Raw genomic sequence first — 11066 nt, forward strand, 5'->3', positions numbered from 1 at the left:
ATTTAATTCAGTTTCAGTGAGATAAATACATGTCACTCTATACAGGTGCTATTTTAAGTAATCTCAGGTTAGTTTGGGAAAGGCCACCTTCCTCTATCCATATTGCTTCATCTGTCTTTTTTGTCTTCAACAGGATATTCTCTTTGATGCAAACACTCACAAGGTGAAGAAATTTGTCCTGCATACAAATTATCCTGGTCATTACAACTTTAACATGTGAGTGTACAGAACTCATCTATTAAAGAGTACACTGAAACAACTGAAAAGGAAATCTTATGTTCCCTTTAGAGAATTCCAGTATTTTTTCATAAGTCTCTTTGGTGTATCTAGTAACCTGTGGAGGTTTCAGATGTCATTAGTAACATTGTTTTAGTAGTATTTTCTTTTTACTTTTAAATGCCTTTATATATATTGGCAAGTATGTCTTAAAGCAGTGAATGAGGTAAGGTAGTTCTTGGTCCAGGTATGTTGTGCAAATTCTTGATAGAGGCAGACTTTGTATTAGCAAGAGTGTCCTTTTACTGGTAGCTATGTTGCTGGTTTTTTCCTAACATGATTTCAGTTGGTGATTAAAAAATCTCATGCTTCTGAACATTTTTTCAATACTTTCTAAATGTAAAGTTTTTAGAGGAGGAGTATGAGTTAGTGATTGGATGTCTGATTAAAGCAGTTAGTGATAGAGAAATCTATAGTGCTGTTTAATAGCTAATTATTTCTCCACACACTCTGTGTAACAAGAGAGTAATTTGTGCTGAAGGACTTCTTGCGTCCTCTAGGAAATCATATTAGAACATTCCCAGGCTGCTGCCTTTTTTGGTGTAGAAATCTAAGCGAGAACTTAATCTGCTATCATAGATTTCTCACTTTCATTTTATTATTCATGTGACTTTCATTAAAGGGATTATTAAGAGCTGTAAGTCTGTGGCTGTGCAGTTTATCTTGGCTTCTCTGTTTTCTAATAGCTTTACGATTTGCACTTTCTAGTTACCATCGCTGTGAATTCAAGATTCCACTCGTCATTAAGAGAGGTGAGCATTTCACTGCTGTCCTTCTTCAGGGGGCACAGAATGCTCCAAGGGGAGCTGGGATCAATTCTCATCTATAATGGTCCTTCATTATCAGAGGATGCTAACAGTGACAGTCACTGAGACAGAGAAGAAATTTTGGGGTTAGGTTTCTATTTAAGTGGAAAGGACACTTCAGGGCAAGGTAGCAGTTCTCGGATTGTACTTACACTAACTCTTTACTTATTTGGATCACACAAATATTTGGCTACAACATCCCGTAATGCTCTGCTAAAATCAGTTACCTTGTACCTGGAGGCTCAAAATTTGTAAAATAGTGTTGGTCTGAGCTCATCTGTCCAGTCCACTGATATTTAATATAATCTGGTTTATCTGGGAATGAAAAGAAACATCCAGAATATATTGGCTCTATGTGCTACAGAAAAAGTATGTTTGTGTTCATCTGAAAATCTCTACTTGAAAAAATACATCTATAATTAGTAGTGCTGATTTGGCAAGGTACTAAGATGTTCCCAGCTCTGTGCACGTAACTAATCTCAGCAAAGTAGGGGAGCCCTGTCTGAAGATCACCGTGATTGAAGTAGACTTCTTCAAAGTAAGAATACATGTGTTCTGGGAAGGTATTTGGATTATACTGGGAATGCCAGATGCTGGCTAGGTTTTGACCAGAGATGTTTTCCTCATTCTGATTGGTATTCACTGCAAGCACTTTGCTGTGTGAAGTGCAATCCTCCTGTGGCTGTCGCAGCAGTTTGAGCATATGGAGGATTAAAAACCTGGAAAAATAATGTTTGTGTATACAGGCTTATATGAAAGTTGATTTGTACTTCAGCCAAGAGAATGAGCATGAAATTTCTCACTTGAAAGATTATTTCCCTTAGGTTATTTTACTTCAAAGCATTAATTTGTGATTAATTTTGTTTACTTCAAGTAGCATTATGAATTTATTCTTAATGTGTCTGTTTTTTTGTTTATTTGGCATTTTTAACCAGCTTTTCTGGCCTCTAGCTTATGTCCAGGACATGTAAAAAGTTGTGAACAGATGTTGTAACAGTTTTGAAGAGCCTGTCTTCTTCCCTCTGGTGGCAGTGCCTGATGCAGTTTTATTAGTTCTCTTTTGTAGTTCAAATTCAGATTATAAATTAAGAACCAGAGTTCAAGTTGCAGACACTGAACTCACAGTACAAAGAGAGCATGTTTAGAGAGGAGAAAACACAGAGAAGCAAGTGGTCTTTATCTTGACTGAAACCTGTGTTGGACATGTTCAGTGTCTAGGTCCATTCCCACTGCTTTGGGAACGTGCTTTCAGTATTTAGGAGTACCCAAATATATGTATGTAACTTATGTATAAAGGTACTTGAAACCACCAGCAAACAGCTTCTGTTTAAGGCTGTAATTGTAAATGCAATGCTGTCTTTTTGTTATTTAATAGGTAGGCTGCAATTCCCAAGCCCTCTGCCGTCTTTGTTTTGGAAGAGCAGTGTTTTACTGATTTCAGACCTGCCAGCTCCTGAGTCTCCAGATGTCAGTTTTAGCCAGCTTTCTTTCCAAGTGCAGTGGGGTGTTTTGGACTTAATGAGTGGCACATCATGTTACCTCCTCAAGTGCAAAGAGGTGGAGTTTCTTTTACAGTGGTGTTGTGCCATCTAAGATTAAAGCTTAAGCATTATAATCTTAAAGCTGGGACTTGCTGTAAATAGGGAGGTTTGCTTTATCACCTTAACTGGCATTTAGTCAGTGTTACTGACAGTTTTGATTGCTAGTGAATGTTGGTAAATTTGTATATGAACTGATCTAATGCTCCCGTGTCTCCTGCTATCTGAATTAACATTCCAAAATAAAGTACTATGTAGGGGACTGTTCAAGCTTAAGCTATAAAAGCTTTTCTGTTTTTGTTTCATAGATAGCGCTGATTCACAGACAGAAACATGTACAACATACAGCAAGGTAAGCCTGTGTAGAACTGAGTGTTTTCCTAATTTTCTTTAACCACCTAAATGATTCATGCCAACTTTACAATATACTTTAAAGAAATTACAGCAGTGGTATCATGGTGTTTTAAAGTGGAATAGTAGAAGGCCACAAGTTTGTATATATCTCATGGTTTAAATATTTTGGTGTGTTAAAAGATTGAATTCAATTGTAATAGCACACTTAAAGTAAACTGAATTACTGCATTGTGACATGGCTTGCATTTCAACACAGCTGCAGGTAGAAATAGTGAAATAAGTGATAAGGGGAAACAGCAGCAGTGGTGGCTAAATGTTAGCTGGAGGCATGTTCCTAAACAAAATTCTTACAGAGCTATTGTACTAAACACAGCTCTTGAAGACATGTACTATTCAACAAGAGAGCCCAGTGCCCTTCCACTTTCTTCTGAGGGGTGCCAGTAATGGGATGTTCCTTAGGCAGCAGCCTTTCAAAAATGTCACTGCCAGTGTGACACCTCCTGATGACAGCAGAAGACTCTACAGCTGTGCCACCTAAATAAACTTCCCAACTGGGAAGTTGCTGCTGCATATTTCACAGCTGCATTAAGTTGAAAAACTTCTCAAAAACTGTGTTCATCAGTGCCTCTGCAGTCAACATTCAGCCAAGCTCAGTGCTGCTCTCTTGGCTCCTAGGGTGCCAAATGAAGGCTTTCCTTGGTGAATTTTGATTACCATACTGGGAAGAAAAATTGGAGTCAGCAATCTGGAAGCTGCCATTCTATGCTTTTTGATTTGAATTATTTATTCCCTTCAGTGCTTTGACTTATTTCAGTCTTGTGTGTGAAGAAGCTGCAGCTTCTTGGAGTCTGGTTAGTGAGGAAAACTGTTGGACACTTCCCAATCATTAGATAGTGCAGCCTTCCTGTTCTCCAATCTTGTTGCTTAAATCAAGGAAAGACTTTTGGGAGAGGTAGCAATGGGGATATTATTCCTCTCTCTAAAGGTATGTAAGAGGATATTTTGTTGAAGTTTCCCAAAGCTGCTTTGGTCTCTGAGGTGCCCCTAAAATGCTACAAGACTTTTCCAGCTATGTTTTATCCATAAGACCCATAGACATTTTTATATTAATAATTCTATTTCCAAACTATTTTTAGACAAAAGTGAGAATATATCTTAAGAGAATTTACTAGCCCTAGCAATGGATAGTTCCATTACTGAGTATGGCTCCAGTCACAAAATACTTTTGTAAACAGAACCATAAGTTTATTTGACAATTAGGTTTGTCACAAACAAATGTACTTGACACTCTTCCTAGATAAAGAGTTTTCTTATGCCTCATTTTAACACAAATTCGTTGATGTATTTACAGTGGGACAGTATTCAGGATCTACTGGGGCATCCTGTAGAGAAGCCAGTGGTACTTCACAGGTAAAAATCTCTCTCTATTTTGCTTGGCAAGGATTGGGCTGAAAACAGGATGAGGAAGAGTCTTCATGGCACTAGTTACTTTTGTAATGCTTTGCTGCTTAAAGTTTCAGGGTTTTTTGGCCACTAACAAGATGAGATAGCATAGCAGCTCTGAGAGCAGCTGAGTGAAAGCATTTCCAAAATTCCTTGAACTGCAAAATCCAGAGAAGATCTCAGAGAAGAATGAACAGTGCCTTAAAAAAGTCTTTCTTGATGAGTAATAAATAGTTTAGAGGTTTTATACTTTTTATATGCATTTCAATAACATGCCATTATACAACACAGTATATATGTATATGATAATATATGTAACAGCAGTCTGTCTGAAGGAGCTTGTCTTTTATGAACATAAATGGTTCTATAGTTCTTTTAGGCTGACTGAAGATAGAATAGCCCTTAAATTTGCTGTGTTTCTGCAGGCATTGAGGTGGATGTTGGGTTAAATGGGCATTACCTGTTTGCAGAGTTATCATTTTATGATGTGAAACCATGATTTTTGTCTCAGGACAAGAGTAAGTGATGGGTACTGTGCATACTACAGCAATTTCAGATAAATTTAATGTATTTTTATCAGACTTTCACATGATTTTGACTTTGATTTTTTTTTTTTCTTTTTTCCCTCCTTAATCATTGTGCCCTTTGTTCCCCTTTACTCCTGTGTTATGCCAGTGAGATGATTAGAGCAGAAGCCATGTGAATGAAGTAAAGCTAAGGTGAATAGTGATGTCGTAGAGCCCTTCTATTTTTTCCATCTGTGTTGTAGAGTAGTTCAACTAGAGAGCACTTTACTGAGCACATCTCAAATGGCTCAGACATGCAATATGAAAAATTGACCAGTTTACAAGAAAGGACAAAAGGTAAATATTCACTAGGGGATTTTTTTGGCTGTAATCTAAAATTCATTGCAGTCAACAGAAGTTGCCAATGTACAATCCAAAAATATCAGATATAACTGGAAGACAAGTGATACATAGATCTTGAAAAACACTGTTTAATAAAACTTGGATTATTCTATTTTGGCATCTTATAGGTTAATCGTCTTAACATGCTAAATCCAGTTGATTAATAGACAGTACATAGTAAATATAAATAATAGACTATATATAGTAAATACATCAGGTAGAGGTTGAGACACAAAGGGAAGGATCTTTCCCAAAAATAATGTGTAATAAGTAACATGGTGCTTCTCTCTTCCTGTGTATCTGGGGTTTTTAGAGTTCTTCCTGTTCAAGTTAAGTGCAGGAGAGTTTCCCTGTAGAGGTCACTACTGGCTTTTTGATTACTTTATCCCCAAGTTTTATTAATGGCTCTGTGGCGTCAAGCAGAGTTTCCTCTGGCTCATTTAGAGTCTAGCAATGGTGTTGCATAATGTAGATGTACTTCCTTTTGATGAAAGCCATGATAAAGATGCTGTAATTTACCTTATGTTACTGAGTACTTATTCCTTCCTGAGAAGTTCCTGATCCTCACCTGTCCATTTTAAAATTTTTTCCCCCTCTTTTCTGTTCAGGTCATCATCTCCAAACAACACTAACCCATTTGGGTCAACCTTTTGCTTTGGACTGCAGCGAATGATCTTCGAGGTTAGGAAAAAAACCTTTTATTTTTGTCTGAGCATGGGAAGATGAGGAGTTTGCTATTACTATGAGTGGCTTCTTACTTCCTATTGCAATAAAAGCCAGTGCTTGGCAGTGGTATAATTTTAGTGCCTGTTGGCAGAAAGAGGCAACTGTGCAACCTTTTCTCTGAGGCTGTACATTTGCATGTTAAAGCTGAATCTTCAAGTTTGTCACCTGGAACTCATGCTAGCAGGAGATACGTGCACGTGGCTGGTTGGAGCATGCTGGTGTTGTGTCATGGAAGTCTAAGAGACCATTTTTAGGAACTAGCCAAGAGCTTGTTGCTGTTGTTTGTTGTTGGGATTTCTTTCTTCAGGCAGATCACTTCTGTATTCACCTTTTTAATACTTCTGAGTTTCTGTTTAGTGTACCACTTCTTTTAATTTCCTGTTTCCCTGCTGTGCTTTTGCAGGTGATGCAGAATAATCACATAGCTTCTGTTACTCTGTATGGCCCCACACGGCCCAGCAGCCAGTTGAGAACGTCGGACCTTCCCCAGTGAGCATCCCCTGCAAAGTCAGCTAATCTCAATGCTACAGAATTAGTACAGCGTGCCTTGATTTGCTGCCACTTATAATATGGAAAGCACGTTATGATTTTGGTTTTTTTTTTCAATAAGCCTTTCCACCCAAGAGCGGTGTGGAGAGGAAATTCTCTCAACCCTTCATCATGGGGCATGGAACTGTTGATGGAGGAAAGCAGCTTAGGTGCCTGTGCCGTCGTTTATTCCTCTCCGTTGCCCTCATCCTATGCAGCACAGACCTGAAGAGACTGTCCCTCCTTCTCAGCTGGCAGAAGGGGGAAATGGAAGAGGGGCACGTAATGACTGCAAGAATTAGAAGCACAAACTTTCTGAGCCTTGGAGCATCTGGAAGCAGGTATTGATTTTAGTCTGTTTGTGTTACTGTATTGATGTGGTGGTCACATTTTAAGAAAACGTGTGTGTATATATATATAGATATAAACACCTCGGTATTTCTGTGGCTTAGGACATTGTACCAAGTGTGACAAGGATGTATATATGTCCATGATTTCAGGCACCACATCTTGTAACTTTAAACCAAGCAAGTAGCATGTGCATAATACTTGGTTGTAACATTTGCACTACATACACTTTAATTACTTGATAAACGTTTATCTTCACTGAGGAGCATCTGTGTACTGGGTGTGAGTGGGGTGTGGTGGTTATTTAATGTACACTGCGCATAAAGCTTATTTATACAGTGGATCAGATTTGTCCACCTTCCTGCACTAATATGTACTTGATATGCTGATACAATTTTTTTTCTGTCATGGCTGGTTTACTAATTTTTTTCATATGCAATTTTAAAAGAAAAGAAAAATTCTGGAAGGGGTTATTTCTATGATTGAATTATGTTTTAGTGAAAAGATTTGATACAATTTTTCATACTAGTGAAAAATTTAACGAAGAGATAATGTTGCCTCATTTGCCTCTATTCCAAAATCCTGGATTCCTACTCTATTTCCTCAGAGAAAGAAAAGCTGTATATAATGGTATCTCAGAAAGAAATTCTGGAATTCCGCCATCACCAAGATAACCTTTTCTGTAACTTTTGATGTATGATTTTAATTTATGCCAAAGGTTTAGCCAAAGACATCCTTGTTGTAGTTTCACCGTTTCTGTACATATACGCTAACTGCACACCCCACCCCAGCAGACAGGATATAGGCTTCTTTCTAGTTGGGAGATGCTGCTCGCGACATTTTATCCCAGGAGGATACTTTAGGTTTCTAGTTCTCTTACCAGTCTTATTTGGGAGAAATAGGTGGTCTGTCTTTGAAATAATGAACCCTTTTTAAAAATGGACAAGAGAAATGTATAATTTTATCCCATTTTTAATATTTTGGTGTCGCAACTTGTGATACATAGATGACAATTTTGTGAGTTTTACTATGTGTGTACAGATTTTTGTAAATATGACATTTTTGTAATTTTAACTCCATGTACAGTGTAATCCTGTATAGTTTATCAATGAATGAGAGATAGGAAATAGAATGTTAACTGAAGTTTTGGATCCTGGACCAGTAGCAGGGATAAATGTGTGTGTGTGTGAGACGTTCTTTGCCATTTAGTCTTCCTGTATACTGTGATACTCTAAACTGTTTTGCTAAAACAAACGAAAAAGCCCCATGGAGAATCTAATGGATAAGGAAAAAGTTACTGTTTACCTTTATCCCTAGGTGTCACTCCTGTTGAATCCCTGTTCAATCTGTGCTGTCTCCTGTGATCGTTGCTTGCTAAGAAAATTCTATGCCTCAATCTTCCTTTTTATTTCCTCTCTAATTTTAATTTCATTTTACATAGCCCTTCTGTAAATTAAATGGAATAATAATGAGCATGTACACTGAAAGAAAAATAAAAAGAGACTCTCAGTTACTGTTTTTGTGTTAAATACAGTTACTGGGTGTTTTTGTAATAAAATCACGGATATTCTTGCCTTTTTTTTTCTTATCAATTAGTTCTTTTTATTTTCCTGGTTTTCAGGCATACTTGCAGTACCTGACTAGTGTATAGGGACTTTATAGCCAGTTCAGTATGTTCTCCAAAGAAACAGTGGCTAACATAACTTGGTAGATAGGTTAGAGCGTTTGGTAAGGTTTTGTGCTGCAGTGGAGAAGCAAAGTCTCTGAGCTGTGGTCGATGCGCTGTGGGTTCTCCACTGGGTTCAGAAAGAGGGGATTGTTACGCTGCTGTCGGCCCTTGGGGATCGTGGAAATCGATCGAGCTTCAAAGAGGGGAATATTGCACAGCAAAAGGGAGGAAATGCCTGCAGTGAAAGCAGCAAATGTCAACTCTTGTAGTGCATTTGTGTGCCCCAAGGGACTCCACAGAAAAGTTTTGGAAGTTTCCCTGCCCTGAAGGAGCTCAAAGGTTAATGCAGGGCATAAGGAATGGGCCTCGGTTCCGTTCGCGTTTCTCCTGCACTGGCTGTGTGAGGCAGGCAGGGCACTTGGCCCTCCTCCTGCAGCATCCCTCAGGGCTGGAATGCAAACTGACCTTGCTTGCTGCTTGGCTCAGGGTGCTCTTGCAGAATTTTATGGTCTCTGAACCAATCCTGATGCTAACTTCAATTAATTTTAGTTCATCCTTTTCTAATAAAAGCTCCAAATAAGCTGCAAGAGGAGATAAATCCTTGGTAAGATGATTTGAATAGTGGCTATGTAGATGCCACCAGTATCCCGCTCTTGAGCGTATTGAGTTGAATTTCTTCAGAAGAGTGAGGTCAGGCCTGCTGCTGTAGCATGAACCCTGTAGCATGCCTCCCCCTCCAAAAGGAAATGAGGGATTTGGGCTGCATCAGCTCCCATCTTGCCAGGTGCCCCTGTTCCTTGTAATAGTTCTGTGTGGTTTGATACAGATCCTGCATGTTGGCAACATGTGTGTTGGTCCATCATTTTGGTTTCATGTGATAAAACTTTGATATAAAGTGAAATACAATTGCATTTTTAATAAAACATGTAGTGCATATGATCCCCTTCTGATGTGTTCCTTTTTCCTTTGTAAAGAAGAGAGGAGTTTGTGTGTGTGTCTGCTTAACTTGAATGTTGCAGTATTGTCCACAGTATTTCATTTGTTTACACTTAATAAAACTATGGTTGTTCCCTTCTTTATAGAGGTGAAGCTGACATTTCTTCCTGTATTCTTCAGGCCTTCAAGCAGTCCCTGGGCTCCTATGAGGGCTCCAGGTAGTGCTGTGTAGATCAGTGCTGCTGTGTAATACTAGAACCCTCTGTTCCCCAAAATGCAGTTCCTGTCAAGAAAAAGCAATCTTCTGTTGCCAGGAACTGTCATATTTCTAATTCTAAACAGGTTTTTTTTCTGAAATAGTAATCACATGGTGTGTGAGAACTGATTCATGTGATCATGATCATTCATATTCCAGTGCTCACATCCAACCTGTTTAAAACAAAATCTTTCAGCGCTACAAGAAGATGGTGATTCATTGTTGCTTTGGGGCTGGCTGGAGGTTAAGGGCCAGCTGCTGTTTTCCAGAGGGAAATCAAGGGTGTTGCCCCCTTCACACTGACTTTCTACCTGCTGTTAGAACCTGTTAGTCACTGAACTACTCTGCTAAGCCAGAACTTCTGTTAGGTTTTGTGTTTGGTGCCCAAAATGTGTGTTGAGAGTAAATCTGCATGTGTGAGTCAGTGTGGCTCTTACTTTGAAAAAAATGTTATGTCAAAGTCCTCTCTGCTTGCTTTCTCCAGAGTATTTGGGCAAGGACCAAGTTCTCTTATTTGGGACAATTTCACATGAGCTGGTTGTGTTCAGAAGAATTTTTGGTGTCGTGATGCAGGAAACATTATTCCATGCTAGTTACAATTGTTCTATGTCAACTTTTGCCCAATAACCTTTTTTTTTTTAAGCCTTGATGACCCCAATGCAAAGCCCCCTCTTCTCTGCCTGACACTGTCAGGCATAATCTGACCCAGCCCCTGTAGCCAAAGAAATACCTCGCTGTGTGTGTCTGAGGAGTTAATTCTGGGTGGTTTGTTTCATGTAAGCTGTGGACCAGGATGTTTCAGAGAGAAGGTAAGGCTGAAGCAAAATGGGGGGAAATGAAAGATGGAGCTTAATGGAGATATGTAACTCTTCAGCATTAAAATAGGCTCAGTGAAGCAGAGGGCTTTGTTACAGGCCAGGATATAAACCAGTTCACAGGGAAAAGTGTGGGGAGTGTATGTGTTGCTTGGAGGGCTCAGGTGCAACCTAAATACCATGTTTTTTGTCTATGTGAATTTTTGCTGTAACTAATAAAGTCACTTAAAATGTTTATCTGCCAAAGCTTACATCCCAAGCTCTTGTGGTGTTTGTGGGGATGTTTATTTTTCCAGCAGGTAAAATAATTTCTCCTCATGATCTCAAAAAAACGAGTACTTGAAACAGCAGGAAAGGTAAGCTGGAGCTTGCAGAGTAGGTCACTCACTGTCGTGTAAGATACCATTATTACAGTGACTTTTATTCTGGACTAGCTATAATGGTTTAATGTAATCTTTTCTCT

The 11066-nt window shown here is 38.8% G+C and overlaps 1 protein-coding gene across 3 annotated transcripts in view; it reads left to right on the forward strand.

The window, feature by feature from the left end:
• Positions 1-10854, forward strand: part of PHAF1 (phagosome assembly factor 1) — a 37545-nt gene extending 26691 nt beyond the window's left edge. The window contains exons 12-18 of one of the 3 annotated variants that reach the window (XR_007206315.1): positions 134-216; positions 985-1028; positions 2929-2972; positions 4326-4384; positions 5934-6006; positions 6455-6920; positions 10432-10854. Coding sequence is in view for 1 of the 3 variants with exons in the window: in XM_048316455.1 (XP_048172412.1) it covers positions 134-216; positions 985-1028; positions 2929-2972; positions 4326-4384; positions 5934-6006; positions 6455-6544 (393 nt within the window). In the remaining 2 variants the exon portion in view is untranslated. Of the gene's footprint in view, positions 1-133; positions 217-984; positions 1029-2928; positions 2973-4325; positions 4385-5933; positions 6007-6454; positions 8486-10431 lie in introns of those variants that run through there. The other 2 variants (XR_007206314.1, XM_048316455.1) reach the window with 2 other exon arrangements.
• Positions 10855-11066: the final 212 nt, after the last annotated feature.

Source organism: Corvus hawaiiensis, chromosome 12 (genome assembly GCF_020740725.1).
Source record: "Corvus hawaiiensis isolate bCorHaw1 chromosome 12, bCorHaw1.pri.cur, whole genome shotgun sequence".
Taxonomy (NCBI): domain Eukaryota; kingdom Metazoa; phylum Chordata; class Aves; order Passeriformes; family Corvidae; genus Corvus; species Corvus hawaiiensis.